At 45.5% G+C, this 24525-nt stretch overlaps 1 protein-coding gene across 1 annotated transcript; it reads right to left on the bottom strand.

The window, feature by feature from the left end:
* Positions 1-61: 61 nt before the first annotated feature.
* Positions 62-23573, bottom strand: mei1 (meiotic double-stranded break formation protein 1; the record flags this gene model as incomplete). Its single annotated transcript, XM_079746168.1, has 32 exons — positions 62-140; positions 914-1032; positions 3733-3864; positions 4102-4208; positions 4342-4423; positions 4747-4931; positions 5094-5178; positions 5837-6003; positions 6100-6210; positions 6308-6415; positions 6561-6735; positions 7259-7381; positions 8947-9174; positions 9820-9970; positions 10376-10550; positions 11717-11808; positions 12537-12597; positions 13999-14122; positions 14305-14452; positions 14984-15075; positions 15183-15291; positions 15475-15609; positions 16213-16312; positions 16516-16635; positions 17429-17543; positions 19726-19892; positions 20273-20491; positions 21127-21232; positions 22381-22454; positions 22588-22638; positions 23162-23285; positions 23430-23573. The coding sequence occupies 32 exons, from the start codon at positions 23571-23573 to the stop codon at positions 62-64; spliced, it is 4008 nt and encodes a 1335-aa protein (XP_079602294.1).
* Positions 23574-24525: the final 952 nt, after the last annotated feature.

Raw genomic sequence — 24525 nt, 5'->3', positions numbered from 1 at the left:
TATCAATATACAACAAGTATTTGTTTGGCTGACTTGAGTTAACAGACAAACATCGAATTCATCAAACGTTCTTCGACCTCTGACCGGAGACGGTTGTCATGGTGAAGTCAGATAGGCAGATGGACACGTCTCCCACCCGACTGACATCAAGGATCAAAGACTAACCAGAGTTTGTACGAGAAGCAGTCAGTCAAAAATCATTTATAGAGAAGAGAGCAAGGGAGAGAGGTTGACAGTAGAGCGGTCAATCAGAAATGAGTTAGGATAGAGAGCGAAGGAGAGCGAGCATGTGGAGTATTTGGATGGAAGTGAAGAGGAGGAAGGCAGATAAAGAGTAGGAGGAGGAAAAAGGCGGTAACAAGCAGAATGATCTATCATTCGTCAAGTAGAACCACTCCAGTGGGTATCTGTCCATGTGTCTCTATTACAGAGCAGAGTGCATGCTCAGTAGGCAGGGAAGCCTAAGTATTATACATCTGTGTCAGATTATCTGCTGTAGGGTCTCTACGCCGGAGCTGGCGTTTAAGGTTCTGTGTCTCAGATTCAGAAAAGTGATGATGATGACGAACCAATTAACATATGTGCCAACCTCCTCAGCTAGTCAGTAATGAACCCGATGACATCTTTCCTGCTATGTGTCCCCCTTCATTTATTACAGACTTGCTGATCCGTCCGTTGGCCTGAGTTTTAGGAGAGGTGCCCAGGGCTACAGCCTCTATGGGCTACGGTGGCGACAAAGAGACCCGTAGTGTCGCTACGGTGACGTAGAGACACATGGTGTAGCTACGGTGACGTAGAGATCCGCGGTGTAGCTACGGTGACGTAGAGACACACGGTGTAGCTACAGTCACGTAGAGAGACATGGTGTAGCTATGGTGGATATTAAATATTACATTTAAACTTAAAAGGATACAGTATGCTGGCAGATGAACCTTTGGGGGTATGGGGGCCCCTTTCGGCCAGGGACATGCTCATCGTTCTCACCCTCTCTTTGAGGTCCTCCGTCAGGGACAATCCCACAGAGTTCTGAAGCTTCAAGACACCAAAAGCACAAACACACATACAGGATACTGTTGCAAAACATTATGTTTTATATATATATATACAGTGGGGCAAAAAAGTATTTAGTCAGCCACCAATTGTGCAAGTTCTCCCACTTAAAAAGATGAGAAAGGCCTGTAATTTTCATCATAGGTATACCTCAGCTATGAGAGACAAAATGAAAAAAATAAAATCTAGAAAATCACAGTCTGATTTTTAAAGAATTTATTTGCAAATTATGGTGGAAAATAAGTATTTGGTCAATAACAAAAGGTCATCTCAATACTTTGTTACATGCCCTTTGTTGGCAATGACAGAGGTCAAACGTTTTCTGTAAGTCTTTACAAGGTTTTCACACACTGCTGCTGGTATTTTGGCCCATTCCTCCATGCAGATCTCCTCTAGAGCAGTGATGTTTTTGGGCCTTCGCTGGGCAACACAGACTTTCAACTCCCTCCAAAGATTTTCTATGGGGTTGAGATCTGGAGACTGGCTAGGCCACTCCAGGACCTTGAAATGCTTCTTACGAAGCCACTCTTTCGTTGCCCGGGCGGTGTGTTTGGGGTCATTGTCATGCTGAAAGACCCAGCCACGTTTCATCTTCAGTGCCCTTGCTGATGGAAGGAGGTTTTCACTCAAAATCTCACGATACATGGCCCCATTCATTCTTTCTGTCACACGGATCAGACGTCCTGGTCCCTTGGCAGAAAAACAGCCCCAAAGCATGATGTTTCCACCCCCATGCTTCACTGTAGGTATGGTGTTCTTTGGATGCAACTCAGCATTCTTTCTCCTCCAAACACGACGAGTTGAGTTTTTACCAAAAAGTTCTATTTGGGTTTCATCTGACCATATGACATTCTCCCAATCCTGTTCTGGATCATCCAAATGCTCTCTAGCAAACTTCAAACGGGCTCGGACATGCACTGGCTTTAGAAGGGGGACACGTCTGGCACTGCAGGATTTGAGTCCCTGGCGGCGTAGTGTGTTAGTGATGGTAGCCTTTGTTACTTTGGTCCCAGCTCTCTGGAGGTCATTCACTAGATCCCCCCGTGTGGTTCTGGGATTTTTGTTCACCGTTCTTGTGATCATTTTGACCCCACAGGGTGAGATCTTGCGTGGAGCCCCAGATCGAGCGAGATTATCAGTGGTCTTGTATGTATTCCATTTCCTAATAATTGCTCCCACAGTTGATTTCTTCACACCAAGCTGCTTACCTATTGCAGATTCAGACTTCCCAGCCTAGTACAGGTCTACAATTGTGTTTCTGGTGTCCTTTGACAGCTCTTTGGTCTTGGCCATAGTGGAGTTTGGAGTGTGACTGTTTGAGGTTGTGGACAGGTGTCTTTTATACTGATAAGGAGTTCAAACAGGTGCCATTAATACAGGTAACGAGTGGAGGACAGAGGAGCCTCTTAAAGAAGAAGTTACAGGTTTGTGACAGCCAGAAATCTTGCTGGTTTGTAGGTGACCAAATACTTATTTTCCACCAAAATTTGCAAATAAATTCTTAAAAAATCAGACAATGTGATTTTCTGGATTTTTTTTTTTCATTTTGTCTCTTATAGCTGAGGTTTACCTATGATGAAAATTACAGGCCTCTCTCGTCTTTTTAAGTGGGAGAACTTGCACAATTGGTGGCTGACTAAATACTTTTTTGCCCCACTGTATATTAGTGCTGTCAAGCGATTAAAATATTTAATCGCGATTAATCGCATTAATGTCGTAGTTAACTCGCGGTTAATCTCCCATTTTTTTCGATTCTAAATATATATATATATTTTGTGCTGCTAGCCTTTTAGTGAGATCAGAGAGTGCTGAGAAGGACAGTAATAAAGTATATTTGGTAAGATGGATATAAGAAGAGAGACCCGCAGTGAATTCAACCCGGTCCACTTGACATCGGGTAGGTGCATGACAGTGGTAGGCCTACCGTAAAACTTCAATAGCCCAGGCTTTTATTTGTTTCAATCCCTGAACTTTCGAACAAAACTTTTGCTCAGCAAAGATAGGAAATACTATAACATTTATTATTTAAACCAGTATGAATATTCCTACCGTACGTAGGCCTATACACATTACCAGGCTATTGAATAAAGCCTACACACACACACACACACACACACACACACGGTGGCGGAGTGGTAATCGGGAGAGTCGGGAGAATTCCAGGTGGGCCGTTAACGTTTCAGGGCTGTCGGGCTGATAACTGCGGGATAATAATATTGCTTTTATAAAAGTTCCTTGCAGCGCCATCCGGCAGCCTGAGCTGTGCGCCCGCAACCTCTCACAAACTGTCAACCAAGTCGATTTTGTCTAGAGGGGAGTAACTTAGCAACCCCTCCCGAAGTGGTACAGCCCAGGTGGGCCTTGAACTGCCATTGGTCAGAAAGACATGACAGCTAACAACATTGAACTCTCGTGCAGGCTCGAACAGAGTGACACACAAACACACACACACACTTTTAAGGAGTTTTTCACCCGCTCCGTATCCTTGCCTTCCCCAACAAGTTTGTGCGGCGTGCTCGTTGTTTTGTGTCCGGTGTAGCCGTTAAAATTGCCGTTAAAATTTAACGCCGTTAAAATTGGTTTGCGTTAACACCGTTAACGCGTTAAACTGACAGCACTAATATATATATATATATATATTGTTTGTGTGTGTATGTATGTGTACTGTCAATGTGTGTGTACCTGTATGAGCAGGAGGTGTAGGGTGTGTTCTGCCTCCTGTCCAAGCTCCATGACGCTCTGTCCCTCCAGAACCATCATCACCTGTCCAACCTCAGCCCCGCCCACTATGGCCCCGCCCCCTTGCTGAAGCAGCTTAACAGACACACGCGTACACGTGCACACACACACACACACACACACACACACACACACATACACACACACACACAGGTACAAGAGATGTTAAAGCACATGTATTTGTACAATGAAGCCCAAATCAACTCCAGATTGACTGTCTTTACTGGGTTGGATTCCACAAATTCAAACACACACACACACACCTATACAAACACACACACACACACGCACACACAGGAAGTAAGATCAGACCAGGCTGAGAAGGGCGAGTGAGGCAGGGTGCAGCAGGACTCTCTCTCCTGAGCTGAGCATCGAATAGACAAGCAGACGGTTCCATGGCTGCTGCACCACATACTGGGCTGAGGGAGAGAGAGAGAGAGAGAGAGAGAGAGAGAGAGAGAGAGAGAGAGAGAGAGAGAGAGAGAGAGAGAGACACTGGGTAAAATATTCTGGATACATATCAATTAAACACACACACACACCTACACACACCAGTAGTGGGACTGCGTCTCTGCAGGAAGTCCAGCAGTGCACGGAGACAGTTGACCGAAGCTCTCAGCAACACATCCTGCTTCTGGTAGAGAGACATAGACAACCAATAGGACCAGAGAGAGCGAATCAATAGGACCAGAGAGAGAAAGAGAGAGATAGACAAACAATAATAACAGAGAGAGAGAAAGGTGTAGACAACTAACAGGACCAGGGAGAAGGAGAGAGAGACATTGATAACGTTCCTGTACTAAAATAGTCTTAGTCAAGTAAATATTCTGTGCCTTGGCATTGGAAACGTAAAAGTCTCCCATGTCAATAAAGGCCTTTGAATTAGAATATGGCAGAGTCAACAGGATCTTGAGATGTGTTCTTGACTGCCCCTATTCACCCAGTAGGAAAGCCAACCTGAAGCACAAGTCCGTACAGGGCAGTGGCCAGGCTGCGTGCTCCGCGGGCCCCCAGTGGGTACAGGCAGCTGTCTGAGGCCTCTAGGGGCCGGGGGCCGGTCAGCCAGGGGCCTGTGGTCACGCATACCAGGGGAGACCTCAGGTCCACTTCTAGGAGGGATTGGAGGAGCCTGAGAGAACTGGCTGGAAAGAGGGGAGGGAGGAGAGAGGAGAGGGAGGAGATGCAAGAGGAGAGAGGAGAGGATGCACCTTCCAGATGAACCGCTTTGCACTTTAGTCTGTAGACTATTATACACAGTACTGTGTGCATAGTATGTAGGTATTATGTTGTATTCATTGTGTTACCTAGAAGAAGTGTGTCTGTGTTTCTTTTCTGAAAGACCAGCTGCTGGATTGGGCTTTCCAACCTCCAGATGATCCTCTTATGAACCTTCAATTACACAGAGTTAGAGTGAGAGAGAGAGAGAGAGAAAGAGAGAGAGAGAGAGAGAGAGAGAGAGAGAGAGAGAGAGAGAGAGAGCACGAGAGAGCACGAGAGAGAGAGAGCGAGAGGGAGAGGGGGAGAGAGAGAAAGAGAGAGAGAGGGAGAGAGAGATGATGGTGTTGCTAGGTAACAAAGTGAGTGGAGGGGTTTCTATGTAGCAAGTTGAGTAATGGTGTTGCCGGGTAACAATGTGAATTGAAGGGTTGCTTGGTAACAAGGTTACTGGTGGGGTTGCTAGGTACCAAAGTGAGTCGAGGGGTTGCTATGTAACACTGTGAGTGATGCTGTTGCTAGGTAACAAGGTTAGTGGGGGGGTTACTAGTAGGTTACAAGGTGAGGGATGGTATTGATAGTAACAAGGTGAGTGAAGGTGTTGCTAGGTAACAAGGTTTGTGAAGGGAGTTGCTAGGTAACCAGGTGAGCAGAGGGTTGCTAGGTTACAAGGTGAGTGAAGGTGTTGCTAGGTAACAAAGTGGGGGGAGGGAGTTTCTACATAACAAGGTGACTGGAGGTGTTATCCAGGTAACAAGGTTAGTGGGGTTAGAGGGGTTGCTAGGTAACGAGGTGAGTCGAGGGGTTGCTTAACAACAAGGCGAGAGTGTACCTGTGATGAGTGAAGGTGTTGCAAGGTTACAAGGGATGACAGGAGCAGGCGAGAGCAGCACATCAGAGCCGAGCAGGGAGATGTGGACAAGGAGGAGGAGGAGGAGGAGGAGATGACGGTCTGGAGCTGCTCTATCAGCCCCGTGTTGGAGAGCAGCATGGACACAGCTAGGAGGATGAACACATGCTAACAACACCCTCAGAAGGCATGCTGACAGATAGAAAGACTGACAGGCGGATGGACAGGCAGACCGTATGCCTCACCTCTGTCAGCAAGGTGTGTGGGACAGAGTGAAAGGTTACAGTAGAGGTAGTTGAAGGCAGGCAGCAGAATGTCTGAGCTGGTGGTCTTCATCCTCCCTACAAGGTTACTCACTAACAAAAAACACACACACACGCATTTACAAGCTTTATCCAAAGTTAAGGTTCAGCTCTGTGTCCGCATGGGCCTACCGGTGAACTGTGATCTCACCACGGTAGAGCAGTTTGAACTGGAGGCCATCCACATCGCCGTCTGAGAAGGAGGCGGCGTCCTGCACCACACACAGCAACCGCAGCACCAGGGGGAGAGAGTCTACCGCTACAGAGAAATAAAGAGAGAGAGAGAGAGAGAGAGAGAGAGAGAGAGAGACAGAGAGAGAGAGCCTGCTCATGAGTGCAGACGGCAGTGGCCACTAAGAAATGTTTGCTGGAGGCAGGAGTGTTGTCTCTAGGGTGAATCTCACAGGTGGTGGTGGTCCTGTGTTGGTCCTCCATGCTGGCCCTCTGCAGCGCTTGCAGCAGGGCTGGCCTCAGCAGGCCACTCAGAGCCTCCCCACAGCGCCCCCTGTCCCTCAAAATTACCTCCAGCACCCCCACTGCACGCTCTGCCAGGAGCACCTCACTGGTACACACCATGTCCTGACCACAGACGGATGGACGGAGGGGGAGACGGGAGCAGAGGCAGACAAGCAGACAGAGGTGATGAGACAAACACACAGGCAGACAGACAGAGAGACAGGCCAACAGGGGGAGAAACCGACAGGCAGGTGGAGAGTCAGTCAGACAGATATGGACCATTAGGATGGTGAGGAGAGACAGGCAGGTGGAGAGTCAGTCAGACAGATATGGACCATTAGGATGGTGAGGAGAGACAGGCAGGTGGAGAGTCAGTCAGACAGATATGGACCATTAGGATGGTGAGGAGAGACAGGCAGGTGGAGAGTCAGTCAGACAGATATGGACCATTAGGATGGTGAGGAGAGACAGGCAGGTGGAGAGTCAGTCAGACAGATATGGACCATTAGGATGGGGAGGAGAGACAGGCAGGTGGAGAGTCAGTCAGACAGATATGGACCATTAGGATGGGGAGAAGAGACAGGCAGGTGAAGAGTCAGTCAGACAGATATTGAACACCATGACGGTGTGGAGGGGAGGACGGTACCAGCAGGGTGAGCACTACGGCTGGGCGGTCTGTCATCAGAGACTGAAGCTCTCTGGTCTCCATGTCTGACTGCTGCTCCATAACCTCCATCACCTCCTCTCCTGGACCCTCCTCCACCTGCCCCTGATTACCAGCAGATAACAGTAGCATAAGATACCAGTATACAGGACAGTACCAGTAAAAATGGACCAATTGAAATCACATCTCTTCCATACCAAGGCATCTGCCAAAAAACATATATAAATATACAGTATATTTATATTTTATATAATATATATAAAATAAACAAATAATATTATATATTTTATGTATACTAATATATATTATATATATATTTACTGTATATATATGTATTACATATATATAAATCAGCGGAGGCTCCTCCAGTGAGGAGAGGGAGGAAGATCCTCCTTAACATTGTTGAGAATAAAAAAAATTATATTGCCCAGACTACTGATAAATTAATGCCCTTATGTATGACTACTTTAATGCCATTGTATATGTTGTGTTCGTTTCCCTCGGTAAAAGGACATTAGCACCCCCTATCGCCTATTGACAATTACTTCAGGGAGGACGTTCCTCCCTCAGCCTCCATTGACTCCAATTTATTTCCCCGAAAGTGTTGGCGGCCGGTGAATAACATGGGGTTCAATGGGAGAGAGGAGGAAAGTCCTCCTCTGAGTGGGTGTGACTAGCTAAAGAATCTGGATCCCGCCTACATCTGTTCATAGCGCATGGCTGCGCTATGAACCAATAAGCAGGAGCCCTGGCTGTGGACAAGCCTGGAGGGAGGGGTTATCCCGTCAAGTCTTGGCTACGAGGACCAATAAACCCGTTTAGTTGTATCCCTCGTTTCCACCGAGCGGTGCGCTACTGTTCGTTGCAGTACAGTGCGGCTCTGTTCGGTTATATTGGCATTTCCGTAGCCCGAGGCTGGGCTGCGGAGCCCGTGGCCTGGCTGTGGAGCCCGCGAGGAGGATTGACTTGATCTATAAATGAAGTCCCTCAATCTTAATTGGCTTAACACCATGACCAACATTCTGAAACATCAATTTACATCCACATTTGCCTCAACAATGCTAGGCTTACAGCCCATGCAAATAGTTGTGAAATAATGTTCTTGTTGTTCTTTTAATTGTTTGTTACTCTGACCATTCTGTTTGATATTGTGGATAGGATGTTAGTGAATGATTCAGAGCATGATGCATTTTAAATGGCATCACATTTGGTCTTGTGTCTTCATTTTTCTTAAAACAATTGTAGCTGGAAAAATAAACATAGGCAAATTACAACCAATAGCTTCAGTCATTAAGGGCAAAAATAGGCCCAATTCTAGGCCCCGATTTTTTTATTTAGTTTTAAAAATCAAGAGTAGGCCTGATTTGACTACCTGCTTTGCATCCTTTCCTTCTGCCCATGTAGTCCAAGACATGCTGCCCACCAGCTTTCAAAGTACAAAGCTGCCACTGGTGGATTTGTATCAATTCACATAATTATCCCTCCCTGCTATTTTGTAGTTCCCCAAAACACCCTGAAACAACTTGAGTCTCACATACTTATGCCACCATACGCCACTAACAGTGCAAGCAGGCCAATGGAAACCAAGCAAGCAGTCCTTCCTCCCTCACTTTAAAAACCACCAGCCGCCACTGATATAAATATAATGTAATAAATAGAGCTATTCTCACCCCTGTGGGTGGTGGCTCTGGGGTCTGAGCCAGTGGTTCTGTGGTCTGGGCTAGTGGTCTTGGTGGTGTGGTCTGGGGGGTCAGCCACAACTCCAGGACTCCCCTGCCCATCCTCTGGGCCAGCTCTGGGTAGCGGTAGATGAAGTGGAGGAGGGGAGGGTGGTGGCTGTAGACGGAGGGGAGGCTGTCACACGACGGCAGGGCTTTGATCACCACGCTCAGCAGCGCCTGGTGGAGGTCACGTTAACTTTATTAGTATGGTCCTTCATCACAGTGACAGTCTCGAAGGGCTTCAAAGGCCTCAAAGCCTACCCTAAGCACTTTAACGGCCAAGAGAAACATTAGCGGGGAGATGTATTTAGAAGGAAAGCAGAGACGGACGATTAGAAGTTTGTGAGTGCTGAATGCACAGATGTATTGCATAAACAAGAAGAAGGTTTCCCCCAACAGAGTTCTCCGCAAAAGAATGTAATAGTTGTGGGTCACACACCCGACAAGCAACTGGGACACAACTGGTGGGAGTGTCCACCCAGATGTATGATGGGTAGATCATTATACCAGTTGGTACGGCCCACTGGGTAGGCTGGTAGGTCCAGCAAACATCTGGGTGGGCACTCCCACCTGTGATGTCACTAAAGGGATGATTAGGGATTTGTAATGGCCAAACAGGTAAAGTAGTGGCCCTTTAATAGTAGACATCGCTGTGTTCATTAGAAAAACAGTGTGGGGGGAGATGTTGAGTGTGTGTGTGTGTGTGTGTGTGTGCGTGCGTGCGTGCGTGTGTGTGTGTGCGTCTTTGAATGTATCTGTGTGTGTGTGTGTGCGTGTGTGTTTATATGTATCTGTGTGTGTGTGTGCATGAGCTTTTGCTACCTGGTCCAGGGGGGGGCTGTGGTTGTGAGTATCGGCCAGCAGGTAAAGGGCACATCTGAGCAGGGGGTGGGGCATGGGGCGGTCTCCCCGCTCCTGGATGGACCGCAGCAGGGACAACACACCTGAGAACACAGAGGGATCTGGGAGGAACCTGGACAAACACACACGCTTTAGTTAATTTGTTATCTATGTAACATCAGGTACCTTTGTTAGCATCATGCTATCAAGTATAGTGGTATCTGGGTTAGCATCATGCTATCAGGTATCATGCTCTCAGGTCCCTGTGTAAGCATTATTCTATCAAGTAGCTATGGAGCGTAATGCTATCAGATATCATACCTGTGTTAGCATCAAGCTATGAGGTACCTCTGTAAGCATCATGCTACCAGGTATCATGCTCTCAGGTCCCTGTGTTAGCATTATTCTATCAGGTAGCTATGAAGCGTAATGCTATCAGATATCATACCTGTGTTAGCATCAAGCTATGAGGTACCTCTGTAAGCATCATGCTACCAAGTATCATGGCACGTGACCATCGGGCTACGAGGTGCCTCACCTGTCCCCGTGCTCCATGGCTTGCGTGAGGATGACGAGCAGGCAGTGCTGCGGGGCCCAGGGCCCAGTAGTGTCAGGGTGGTCAGGGGCCTCGGCTAGCAGCAGGGGCCACTCTGACACCCGGCAGCATAGCCTGGGTAGACCCCGGAGAAGCACCGCCTCCAGCTCCTCCCGGTCTGGAACAGAATCAAACCACCAGGAAACCTGCTGAGCCAGTGTGCTGATCTGATCCTCTCCTGACTCTCTCTCCTGGTTGGGATTGGACTTGGTATCTGTTTCACGACAGTTTCATTAGTACGGAAAGGTTCATTTAGGCTAACTTGATAGATTATCTTAAATGTTCATGTAAACAGACTAGTGTTCATTAGTTTGTTGGTCGAAACACGTCAAAGGTACAAACTAATGAACACTAGTCTGTTTACATGAACATATAAGATTAGTTTCATTGGTATTAACCGTAATCACAGTAACAGTCGCTTTTCTGAAATTTGAAATGATGTATGTTGATAAAAACTATCCACTGCTCCAAAGCGCCTGGTAATTTATAAGTTGATTGAGAGATAATACATTCCAGTATTGATTGATCCATGGTTGTATAGGTTTTATTACAATTTTTTCAAATCAAATGAATAATGGCTGCATATATATATATATATATTTCCTTTTTTTAATTAAGCAGCAGAAATGTAGTATACAGGAGGGGGCAACAGGGGGCACTGATGTGAAGGACAGAGCTGTGGGTTATAAGAACAGCGCTTTGCTTTCAGTCGGCACTTCATTCGGACTGGGTTCCTCCCTAGGGACTCCAGTCGAAGCAAGTCACGCTAATGGCAACCATGGTCCTGAAGGGCTTCCCGGACCTTCTCTAGATGGCTACATTACAACCAGAGATAAATCAAAGATCATTGGTGTCATGGAAAATATCTTAATGTAATTTACAGAAAAACAGGGACAGGAAGTGAGGTTACAATTAAACACTGCAGAGAAAAACAGTTTGCATGAAAAGGCAAACATCAAGCAAACAGAACAGAAAAAAGACAGCCGAGAGGGAGGAAACAAACAAGAGAAGCAAAGGAAAGAATGGAGATGATAAGGATCTGGGAGAGAGAGTAACTGTTGACAGAGAGCAAGAGTCAGAGAGAGAGAGAGAGAGCGAGGGAGAGAGAGAGAGAGAGAGATGAGAGAGAAAGAAGAGTTGTTGACAGAGAGAGTGACAGAGAGGATCTGTTTACAGAGAGAGGGGTATACACCTGGCAGCATTGAGGAGACTGTGCTACCTGTGCCCATAAGTATCTGATGACAGGTTGCATCCTTATGAAATGAACAGTGAGTTTGAAGCTACCGTTGTGCCGTGAAGCTTGGATAGACTGAGACAGCAGACACATGCTGAGCTTCAGTATAAATCCACAGCATGACTCCTCCAGAGCTGGATTTCTGAGGACACAGGACACACTGTCTATTGGTATATGAGGACCCAAGACTCGCCTTCGCTCTACTGCTATCAGATGACACAAGACACACTGTAGCTCTACTGGTATCTGAGGATAAATGACACACTGTCACTCTACTGGTATCTGAGGACACACTGTAGCTCTACTGCTATCTGAGGACATACTGTAGCTCTACTGGTATCTGAGGACAAACGACACACTGTCACTCTACTGGTATCTGAGGACCCTCTGAAAGTGTACTGATATCTGAGCCACACGTTCGCTCTGCTGGTATCGGGGGACAGAAGACACACTGTCGCTCTGCTGGTATCTGAGGACACACTGTAGCTCTGTGAGTATCTGAGGACACATTGTTGTTATACTGATAGATAAATCAGTTGAAACCAAAGTTGAACTGGTGTTGTCAGGATACAAGACACGCTGTTACTATCCTGGTATCTGAGGACACACTGTGTTTCTACTGGTGTCTGAGAACGACAAGACACACTGTTGCTCTACTGGTTCATGAGGACACAAACCAAACTGTAACTCTACTGGTTTATCAGGACACAAGGCACACTGTGTCAAGATCAGAGAGACAGGGAGGGAGGGAGAGATTGTAGGAGAAAAAAAGTAATGACAAGAGCCCCAGTCTGTCAAAACTCCAAAAACTGAACGCACGCACACACACACACACACACACACACACACACACACACGTTATGTGGTTACCTGTTTCCTACACACAGGAGAGCTTTGTGTTCCAGAGCTAATCTGTAGAAACCTGAGGATGCTGGAGGGAGAAAGAGAGGGAACACAAGAAGAGGAGGGCCAATCAATCCTACAGCACTGATGTAGGGGGGGAATGGAGCGCTAACAGTCAGTGTTAACAGTCTGCATTTAAAGATAGTGCTAACAGTCATCACTAACAGTCAGTGCTAACAGATGTCTAACAGTGAGTGCTTACAGTGTTAACATTCATTGTTAACAGCCAGTGCTACAGTCAGTGCTAACTGTCCTCTTCTACCCCCCCCTGCTAGACTTCCTGCCTCAGTGATATAGGTTTGAATTTGTGACATGATGTAGTGTCTGTGTTGTCCCCACAACGCAGAATGTGGTCTGCAGGCTTCAGGCTTGAAGAGGAAGCCCAAAGCAAAAACCAACTACAGTCAGACTGAAAGTCTCGATTAGTTCACCCAAGGTCACTCAATAACACTGTCATCATTATCAAGCTGTCATTATCAATCTATAAATATGAGGGCTTGGCAAGTTAACGCGCTAAATACGCAATCATATTTTAATGCAATTAATACAAATTGACGCATTACCGCACATTCTTTATTTTTCTTTTTTTTACGTTGATTTTGTAAGGTTTTGCCCACAGAATGTCAACATTCATTTTTGTTTTTAGTTCAACTTACTTAACATTAAATTACACATGCAGTAAGTGACTGCCTGATTACAATTGGAGTAAGTTACAGGCTGTTTACAATTCCCATATCTGTGGTGCTACTTATTTTGAATTTAACTACACTAGTTGATTTCCAATTGTACTAATTATCTGTGGTGTTCCGTAAGTTTCATATCAACCCACATTGAGTCAATAAAACTCCCTTGAGATCACTTTGTCTTTTTGCTTATTAAGTACATTTGGTATGAATGATAATGTGTCATTCCATTTGCTAATCTCATTTAACTTCAATTGGACTGAATTTAAAATAGAATTTTAAAAGTGTGATTAATCGCGAGTTAACTCACCAATATTATGCGATTAATCGCGATTAATTAAGACCAAATAAATATCAATCCATCATTACCAATCTATCAATATCAAGCCGTCATTACAATCTATCATTTTTAATCGGTCATTATACATTTAGCATTATCAAGCTTCATTACAAGCCGTCATCATCAATATGTCATTATAAATGTAATTATCAATCTATCATTATAAAGCTGTCATTATCAATCTATCACTATCAATCTTTCATTATCAAGCTGATATTATCAATTTACCCTTATCAATCTATCAATATCAATTTTTGTATGCATCAAAGATTGAACCAGTTTTCAGGGGGCAACACATTAAAGACACTAATTCACCTGTTTTTGTGTGTGTATGTGTGTGTGTGTGTGTGTGTGTGTGTGTGTGTGTGTGTGTGTGTGTCCTGCTCCTAGGTATAGTTGTTATTACCGAGTTTCGCGGCAAAGAGGTTCATGACAGAGGACATGGCGGGGGTGAGCAGGGTAAACTGGGAGGACAGGATGAGGTAGAAGCTCTGCAGCATTTGGACGTTAGGAGCCCGCTCACACACCCTCTGACACACACACACACACACACACACACACACACACACACACACACACACACACACACACAAACAGGCATGAAATGTGGGGTTCAAAAAGCCTTCATTGAAGCCTCATTTGTTTATTCAAACGTAAATGCTCCTTAGTCGCTAGACCACTGTTTGGAGCTCCTCATTGACGTAGTGCTTACAGTGACAGTAGGGATGCAGACTGTGTCGCAGCAGTGTAGCAGACACACACACATTGACTGCAGCGAGTCCCGTGCTGCGTTCTGATTGGTTGGAGCCATGAAGACGTTCTCCTTTAGCAATGGATCTGATACACACTGCTCTGCTAACCTAAAAAAACACAAACACGCATGCGCACACGCACAAGCACACACACACACACACACACACACACACACACACACAAACACAGCCGCGCATACATACACAGTTGGAAATAGATGTATCCATGTAGAGATAGGTATGTACAGATGTGTACAGGTGCATACAGATGTACAAAGGTATAAACACAGGTGAATGCAGGCAAGTACATGTTTATACAGTTATATCCAGCAAAATACAGGTGTTTACAAGTTAGCCCAGGTGAATACAGGTGTATCAAGCAAAATAAAGGTGTTGACAGGGAAATATAGGGTTAAGACAGGTGCATCCAGCTAAATACAGAGGATTACAGGTGAGTACAGGTGTATCCAGTTGAATACAGGAGTTTACAGGTTAGTGCAGGTGAACACATATGTACCTAGCTAAATACAGGTAAGTACTGCTTAATACAGGTGTATCCAGTTAAATATAGCTGTTTACAGTACAGGCGAATGTAGGTGTGTACATGTGTTTACAGGTGAGTAGAGGTGTTGAGCTGACCTGCAGGCTGCCTGGATGCATATTAGGGCCTGGAGAAGAAGTGCCCCCGATCGAGAGACCCGGGAGCTGGGGTCTCCACTCTTCACACTCCACTGGAGGAGGAGAAGAGATGAAAAGAGAAATAGGGAGGGAGGGTTACCCAGCTATTGAAAGAGATGCAGAAATACTCAAACCCAAACACACAAAAACACAAACTCACAGCGCTTCGTGGATGAGAATCCAAAGGTAGGTCAGTACATCTGTTACTGACAGCTTTGATCAGCTTCTCTATAGACCTGAACTGAACTGGACTGGACTGGTGGTGCAGTCTGGAACACCGAGAGACAGAGAGGGAGAGGGAGAGACAGATAAATGGGAAGGGTAAGACAGGTAGAAGTGCATTGTATTTTAATGCGCCTAGCGTCTGATCACAGTGGTGTGTTGATGATGGTGTTTTGGTGTGTTCTAGTGATGGATCACAGAGGTGGTGTGCATTTTGTGTGCAGGGTCACCTGAGAAGGGAGGAGCCAGCACTGGCAGCCTGCCGGGCCACCAGCAGACAGGGGGCGGAGACACCAGAGACCACTGCTTCACACACTGCTTCGAACCCTGGACCACTGGGGAACAGACGTACCCCTTCTGGCTGCCTACACACACATACACACACCCGCACAGACGGACACAAATGCAAGTACGCACGCAAGCACGGGGGGGCACACACACACACAAATGCACACACACAATATATTGTAATACTTAATAACGATGAATAGACTACGGCTAGAGGTATAATTGAATGGTCACCCAAGCAGAGAAAATCTGTCAACAAACACCCATGACCTCTCACTCTGTTTAACACCTATGTTAGACTGTTGTCACAACACACGCACACATTCAAACAGATACACACACACGCTTGTCCTAACACACATATACACAGACATTTGCACACACACACACACACACACACACACACACACACACACACACACACAAAAACACAATAATACATGAACTAGTCGACTATGTTCTCTCTCACATACCAACATACTTTCACCAGCTCAGCATTTCTAAGGCCAGGGTCATGTGAATATCCTTTAAACTGAAGGACAAACACTTCAGATCATTAGTAAAAGGGTGTTTTCCCAATGTCTCCACTTTGTACTATGCAGCCCAGTGAACCCTCACACACTCTCTGGGTTTCTTTATTGGGACATAGGTAGCTGGCAGGTGTGTTGTGGGGACCCAACCTGTCCAGGATCTCAGTAAGCAGCAGTAGGCCATGGGTCTGCACCTCTAGGTTAGTCAGCTGGAGGGCTTCCTTCAGACTGCGTACCAGGGCCTCAATACCTGAAACACACACACGGATGCTTAAGACATTTTTTGCAAGTCCCAGTCAAGTCTCAAGTCTTTGATCTCACGTCAAACTTAAGTCTGTGCGTGAGTGAATATGTGTGTGTGTGTATGTGTTTGTGTGTGTGTGTTTGTGTATGTGTGTGTGCATGTGTATAGGTGTGGGAACACACTGTGGGTGTGTTAGTCTGGTGACTGACCGTAGACAGAGTGACAGTGTGAGTAGAACAGAGGGTCTTTGCAAAGCAGCAGCAGACAGTTGTAGAGCGACCAGAGCAGAACCTCTGATCTGGTGCTAGACACGCGCTCAAAAAGGAACTCTGGAACACATTCACATGAGGTACTATCTCTATAGAGCACATTCACATGATGTACTATCTCTATAGAGCACATTCACATGATGTACTATCTCTATAGAGCACATTCACATGAGGTACTATCTCTATAGAGCACATTCAAATGATGTTCTATCTCAAAAGGACACTATACTAATATATACTATATCTATTAATTAGGGCTGGGCAAGTTAACGTGTTAATTACGCGTTAACGCAATCATATTTTTGACGCAATTAATACTAATTGAAGCGTTAACGCACTTTCTTTTTTTGTCTACAATTGCAGTAAGTAACCCGTTTACAATTCTCAAATCTGTGGTGTTCCGTAAGTTTCATATTCAACCAACACTCAGTGAGTCAATTAAACTCCCTCGAGATCACTTGGTCTAGTTTTTGCTTATTAAGTACATTTGGTATGAATGATCATGTGTCATTCCATTTGATAATCTAATTTTACTTCAATTGGAGTGGATTTAAAATAGAATTTTAAAAGTGTGATTAATCTATATCAAAATCTATAGATATATTAAATATTATACATAAACACACATACACACATACATAGATAGATAGATATACAGACGATATGTAGTTTTAGCTGCCCCAGTAGTGACTGTATGCATTGACACTGTTGTCAGCCTTACTTGTGTTGCTTTTGATAAAGTGTCTGTCAATGTTTAAGCGTGTTTTTGTTTGTGTGTGTGTGTGTGTGTGTGTGTGTGTGTGTGTGTGTGTGTGTGTGTGTGTGTGTGTGTGTGTGTGTGTGTGTGCCTCACCTGGCAGGTCAGCTAGGACAAAGGGGGGGCAGTACTGGCTGGGAGAGTGCACGAGGACGGCTGCCATGCAGTGAGCACTGGCCACCTGCAACAGCTCATCCCCACTCAGCAGCAGCTGGGGATGAAGGCGTCACAGGTCTAACCTAGCTTTTAAAGCACACCACTTCAGGTAATCCCCCAATTTTACCATATCAACTTGGTTTAACCCATCGTTTAGACTGCACCTCCACAGGTTAACCTGAATATAGACTGCTGAACCACCCCAGGATTAACCCATTAAGCATTTAGAAAAAAAACTTGAGATAAACCCTGCGTTTCGATTGCACCAACTCAGTAGTAATTTAGCCTTAACCCTGGGTTAGACCCCACAAACTCAGGTTTTACCTAGTGTTATAGTGTTGTAGTTGTGTTGTAGTGGTTTCATGGGGTTGTTTTGGTGTCTAGTGGTTTCATGGTGATGTTTTGGTAGTGATGTCATGGTGTTGCAGTGGTTTCATGGGGTTGTATTGGTGTTGTAGTGGTCTCATGGTGTTGTATAGAGCTCATAAGTCCGCCCCTTCCGGTAGACCCCCATGGGACCGCTGTGATCGTAAAATATGAATGGGTTTCAATGGAGAGAAAGTAATTATTTTCTGGTCCCAGTCTTTATATGCCCTGGATTACACATATGTTGTTTGTGGATTTAAATCATAATTTTTCATGTCAGGAGTTTGACCGTTTATTGTGCAATTGTTCGGTTAAAGGCTGTAGGGAAAACACAATGAGAAAGACTCGGCATAACTGAAAATCTACACATGCCCCGACTTATAATGGTTTTCACCTCTTTCGATGCTGTTATCCTCCCCTTGGAAAAAAGCGGTAAAGTGGAGTAGAGAGATTGCCAAGTCTGTACAAGAGTGGTGGTGACGCGTATCATTCGTGTTAAGTTCAGCGAAGTGCTGTAGTTCACAAAGCGGCCTCACACAAAACCTAACATTATCCAACTTCCTCCAACTTCAAACAAGTGTAATCCAGGGCATATAAAGACTGGGACCAGAAGATAATTACTTTCCCTCCATTGAAACCCATTCATATTTTACGATCTCAAAGGTCCCATGGGTTCTACCGGAAGGGGCGGACTTACGAGCTCTATGGGTGTTGTAGTCGTTTTCATGCTGTTGTATTGGTGTTGCAGTGGTTTCATGGTGTATAACTGTATAGTGATGCCATCCCTTGACGCCATCATATCCACAGGGCTGTGACTTCCTTTTCCCTGTGCGTTGTATTTTTTTGTGTTATTCGTGTACACAGTTGGTTCATGTACACAAACAATGAGTCAAATGACAAGGTCCAAACAGACATCTTCTGCACTCTACGAGGGGACGGATGGATAAATAAATATTGCTTTGTATTGGCTTGTTGTGAGGGCCATAGAAACTCACTGTGCCTGCAAGAGAAGGCTTCCTCCACGCCATGATGCATTGGCATTGCGTGGTTATATTGTGATATATAACCTTCCTGTGAAGCACAGGCGTAACGTTTGTAATGGTTTCCGTTACCGTAAGGGTATGGTTTGGTTACGGCCATGGTGAGAACTTGGGAGGGAGCAGTCATGCATCACAGGAATGTGCTCTTTTAGTTATAACTGTACATAACAACACTACCCTAGAGTGTTGCGCTAGAGTGCTAGAGTGTGTAAACGGTACTTTGAATCGAGCTGATCATCATGACGACCAGTAACAGGAATTAACGTTCTGCATCTCTTTCCCACGCACTGGCACAGATGCTTCTCCCCGGGTCAGACAAACAGAGGTAATTCTCTGTGGTTCCATCTGAAAGGCTGAGCTAATCTAGGATCAGACTGTTTTCTTACTGCTATCATCAGTGAGGGAGATCTTTGGGAGATAGAGAGAGAGAGAGAGAGAGAGAGAGAGAGAGAGAGAGAGAGAGAGAGAGAGAGAGAGAGATATTGAGAAAGAGAGATGGTGAGAGATATTGACAGAAAGAGAGAGAGATGGTGAGATATTGACAGAAAGACAGAGAGATCCAGACAGACAGACAGATAGACAGAGACAAAGTCAGAGAGTGAGAGAACGAGAGACAGACAGAGACACACAGATAGACAGATAGAGAGAGAGAGAGAGAGAGAGAGAGAGAGAGAGAGAGAGAGAGAGAGAGAGAGATAGAGAGTGTGAGAGAGAGAGAGAGAGGGAGAGAGAGAGATACAGACAAAGAGAAGGATGGACAGAGACAGACATACAAAGAGATTGTATGTCAAGTGATAGTGAGAAAGAGCAGGATGTTTGCAGTCGAGTAACCTTTTTAAGGATGAGTGGAAGGAGCCGGTGTTCAGGAGAGGGCTCCGTCTCTGGGTCCGGGGTGTCTCTGGTGTTGCTGAGGTTCTGCTCGGGCCTGGGGGGAGCAGCCTGGCTGTTCATTAGACATGACACGGCCTCCCTGGACTGCACTAGCTGCTTCAGTAGACCTGCATAACCAGGAGCAGAACCATAAACAAGACATTTTAGATTAGATGCTCATTAGTGTATCATCTCTCTAGAGATGATGGGCCCCTAGCTCTAAATATGAAGGGGCCCTCTCTCTAGAAATGACCCTAGCTTTAGAGATGACGGGCCCCTAACTCAAGATGATGGCCCCTAGCTTTAGAGATTATGGGCCCCTTGCTCAAGATGGTGGCCCCTAGCTTTAGAGATGATGGGCCACTAGCTCGAGATGGTGGCCCCTAGCTTTAGAGATGATGGGCCCCTAACTCTAGACGATGCCCCCTAGCTTTAGACATTATGGGCCCCTTGCTCAAGATAATGGCCACTAGCTTTAGAGATGATGAGCCCCTAGCTTTAGACTCACCCAGACAGTTGAGAGTGAGTTCTGGTGTGCAGGCATCAGCGAGGGTCTGCAGCAGAGTGCTGCACAGGCGATCACGGAGGGCAGGAGGAGGGGACAAGGCTGCGGCCACGGTGGCCGGCGAGGTCCCGCCCAGCAGCACGTGCCACAGGTAGAAGAGGGAGGCCTTGAGGCCCGGGTCAGGGTGCAGCAGGGCCGAACACAGGCACTCCAGGAAGGGCACTAGGAGAGAGGGGAGGGTCTGAATCGATGAAACTCCTGACACCACAGGCATAAGGAGAGAGACTCTGCATTCACTACAAGCCCTCTCTCTCTCTCCCTCTCCCTCCTTTGATATCATTATGGTAAACTCACCTCACCGCTCTCTAAGGGGAGGACAGAGGGAGGGGGAGACAGTGAGGGAGTTGGGAAGGGAGGAAGAGATAGGGATGGAGAAAGAGGAAGGGAGATCGGGGAGCAAGAGAGAGGGGGTTAGAGCAATAGAAAGCATGAAAGCAGGAAAGAGAGACGGATAGGGAGAGGAGAGAGGAATGGAGAAGGAGAGGGTAGAAAGAGGGAGAGAATAAGAAGGGTAAGAAAAAAGGTTTGTTTGCCGTGAAAATAACGATCTGGAGTAAAGACATTGGATGGGGCTTTATGTGCTAGGCTGGGGGGAGGGGGATTTATTTACTGTAAATAGCTCCACAGCCCATTGTTGAGTGACGGGCCACCACCTTACAGTGAAGACAATCAATAGAAGGGCCTGCAACCTCCTTGTCCACCACCACCTGCCCCTATCACCCGCCCCCGTCCCTACCTCCACCACTTTCCCCCGTACTGGGACAACAGAGCAGTAAGAGATACAGGGGGTATCTCACCATACTGAGCCAGCAGGAGAACCGCCAGGTCAGGGAGGGCCTCCACCATCTTGCCCAGGAAGTTGAAGGTAGGCAGGAGGCTCTGCCCACATCGGTGGTCACATAGCTGGAGGTCAGACCACAGTATTAGAATTTACTCTGTAGTAATAATACTAACCCTACTGTAGTATTACTTACTCTACTATTGTATTAATACTAATCATACTGTAGTATAACTACTATCCCTACTGAAGTAATAAGTAGGTGGTAAGCAGTTGTTATGATTGCAAGGCAAATAACAGGTGAAGGCCGCAGCCCAGAGTTAAACCAGACTTTGAGGCGAACACCCACCCCAGTAGACTGCCAGCATCAATACAAAGGGTACCAAGCGATGGCATAAGCGGTTTCTAGGTCCTCGCTAGGTACTTTTCTATGAACAGTCTCACCCTCAAGGTGACACCCACCCTGTTTACTAAACATTGCAGGCTATCAACCGTCAACAGCTACAAGTCTCTGGCCTATAGTTTTACATATGTCATTGTGTTTAAATATGTGGATTTGCTTGTATAAGTGTGTGTTTCATACCTATTTGTGTGTGTCTGTTAGGGGTGGGAAAAATAATCGATTCTTCGATGCATCGCGATTCTCTGTAGAACGATTCCGTCTCGATGCAGATAAATTAATAATCTGAATTTTAATTTAAAAATAAAAAAAAGTTTTTATTTTTAGTTGTTCGCCTGCTGCAACATTCTGTTCGCCAGAGAGGGATACTTTTAGTAATTTTAAAATTATTTAAATTATCTTCAGTGTGTATTATTGGCCAACCTGATGTGTCTTGACACGATTGCGATTAAGCCTACGCATAGCATGCACACAAACTCACAGCCAGACACAAGAACTCCATCTAAATCAAGAGCAGTTTTTTCTTTAACGACATAGAAGAGAAAGATTAGAAAGAAAAGAAAACTGAGAAAAGGAAAAAGTATACATATATTTTTGAAAATCACGCACGGAAATGACAAAAATGAAAAATTGTTGTATCGGGATGCATCAATAATCGTTTTAGAATCGAATCGTTGACCTCATAATCTGAATCGAATCGGATCGTGAGGTGCCAAGAGATTCCCACCCCTAGTGTCTGTATGTGTTGACTTCTCACCTAAGTGTGTGTGTGTGTGTGTGTGTGTGTGTGTGTGTGTGTGTGTGTGTGTGTGTGTGTGTGTGTGTGTGTGTGTGTGTGTGTGTGTGTGTGTGTGACTCATGATTGTGTCTCACCTGGGTCTGTATGTCCTCCAGAATGTGGTGGACATAACGGTCACTTTTTAGCTCGAGAAGAAGTTGAACCAACACTGTGCGACCACACACAAACATGAGAAAACATGTAAGTGAAAAAAGTGAAGGAAAACACTGTATAGGTCAACAGAAGGTCAGGTCCTGCTCCTTTAAGACAATAAGACTAAAAATGATGGGACTCTGTGATACCTTGGATGACCTGCTCCAGGGCAGCTGGGTCCTTCATGGTCCGCAGCATCCCTGGGGAGAGAAACAGAACAGGCCCTATAAACCGACCTGACACACACTTGCACCTAGAGAACCAGGACAACAAACCCTGTAAACCCACCTGGAACACCATCTAGAGAACCAGGACAACAGACCCTGTAAACCCACCCGACAAACCATCTAGAGAACCAGGACAACCAACTCTGTAAACCAACCTGACACCAACGACATCACTTTCCCACCAAATTAGCAGTGGTTCCCGAACCGGTCATCCCGGAACATTTGTGCTAACTAGCTAACCAGCACAAATTTCCACCACTTTTGAGCGGAGCACACTTGTAAGTAAACAGTATTACACGCTATTCGCAAAACGGAAATACCTACTGGCACCTAGAACCCAATATAACCAAGCTCTGCGGCCAGGGTATGAGCATTTGAGCTAATTGAAAGTTGCAATAACCAAAAATACTAAGACACTTTATCTATAAATCACAAAATGTTCATCCATCCATAGGTCGTCTGGTTCTTATCTTACATAACCACTAAGGAAACGTACCAAGAAGTGAGGCGGTGAAGTGGAGGCATACTCGGTGGTCTTGTTGAAGCAGGGCTCCAAGAGCTCCAGGAGAACATATCAGCGCCCCACTGATGCCAGACAGAGCCACACACTTCCTCACAGACTGCATGGACAGGACATACAAATATACAGAATATTACACTTAACCCCCCTGTATAAGGTAAGATAGATAGAAAGATAAATTATTGAATGACTAAATAAGTTTATAAATATATATATCGTTTCTTTAGTAATGGACACAACCTACCGAGATTTCTTTACTCTCCATCATTTCGATAACACAGGCTACACACAGCAGTACCCCCCCTCCGTCCTGAGGTCCCAGGCGACCCGTCCACTTTGGGTCGTGTCTGAAGTGGAACTTGTCATAAACGACATCAACGGACGCCATCCTGGCCTTTAATATCAATACTAGGAGCGGTTTACTTTAAAAACCATAAACTTTTATTCAATACTTAAGCAGCAGCTATCACTTGAAAATCAGAACAATTAAACGCAATTCTAAAGGAGCAACTGACACTTTAAAATCACACGTAACGTTACTACCGTAAGGTTAGCAGCTTTCACTTTGGCAGTCAAGCTAACTTTATAGCTATTTGAGGCCGCCTAGCAAGTTCAACTGACTCAAAATGTACCCGTTTTGTCCCCAAAAGCAAGTTACAAGTATCATATCTCGAATAACCTATCGAAAATGTAAATTAACTACATTTCAAAGGTCTGATAATTTCACTGATTAACTCTGAAGCTGTGAAAAAGATTGAATTCCGCGGGGTTTTGTGACAGCGCGTGCAACCCGTGCAGTTTCGTGGCATCTTTGGTTTCATGTAAGCGAGGTGATGGTCTTCGTTTTAATTCGGTGTGCATTTGTAATATTTACAAATGCACCGAGATGATATGGTAAAAGGGGTCGCTGTTATGAGTTTCCTCCCTTGTTTGGACCAGAACTCCCCAGAGGCCAATAAGGCGGAGAGACAAGTGAACACTGAGTCACATCAGAAGTCAGATGGAAACTTTTTTATTTCCACGAAGGACCGCTCGCGCAACACACAACAAGACCACTTCCTGTCTGTGTATAAACCATAGATGTATATAGACACGTAGGCCTGCCAGCACGTAGGAGCGACACACACGCACGTAATCACACACACACACACACACACACACACACACACACACACACACACACACACACACACACACACACACACACACACACACACAACGTGTGTGTGAGATGTATTTCTTACATTAGTTTAAACAGTAAACGTCCTAATCTGATGTATATGATTATGCCTATGTGTTGTAGATATGATGGCGAAGGCAACAACGTGCACGCGTAGCCA

Source organism: Pollachius pollachius (genome assembly GCF_949987615.1).
Source record: "Pollachius pollachius genome assembly, chromosome: 11".
Lineage (NCBI taxonomy): Eukaryota > Metazoa > Chordata > Actinopteri > Gadiformes > Gadidae > Pollachius > Pollachius pollachius.
The sequence above is the reverse complement of the archived record's forward strand: the minus strand, read 5'-3'. Positions and strand labels throughout refer to the sequence as shown.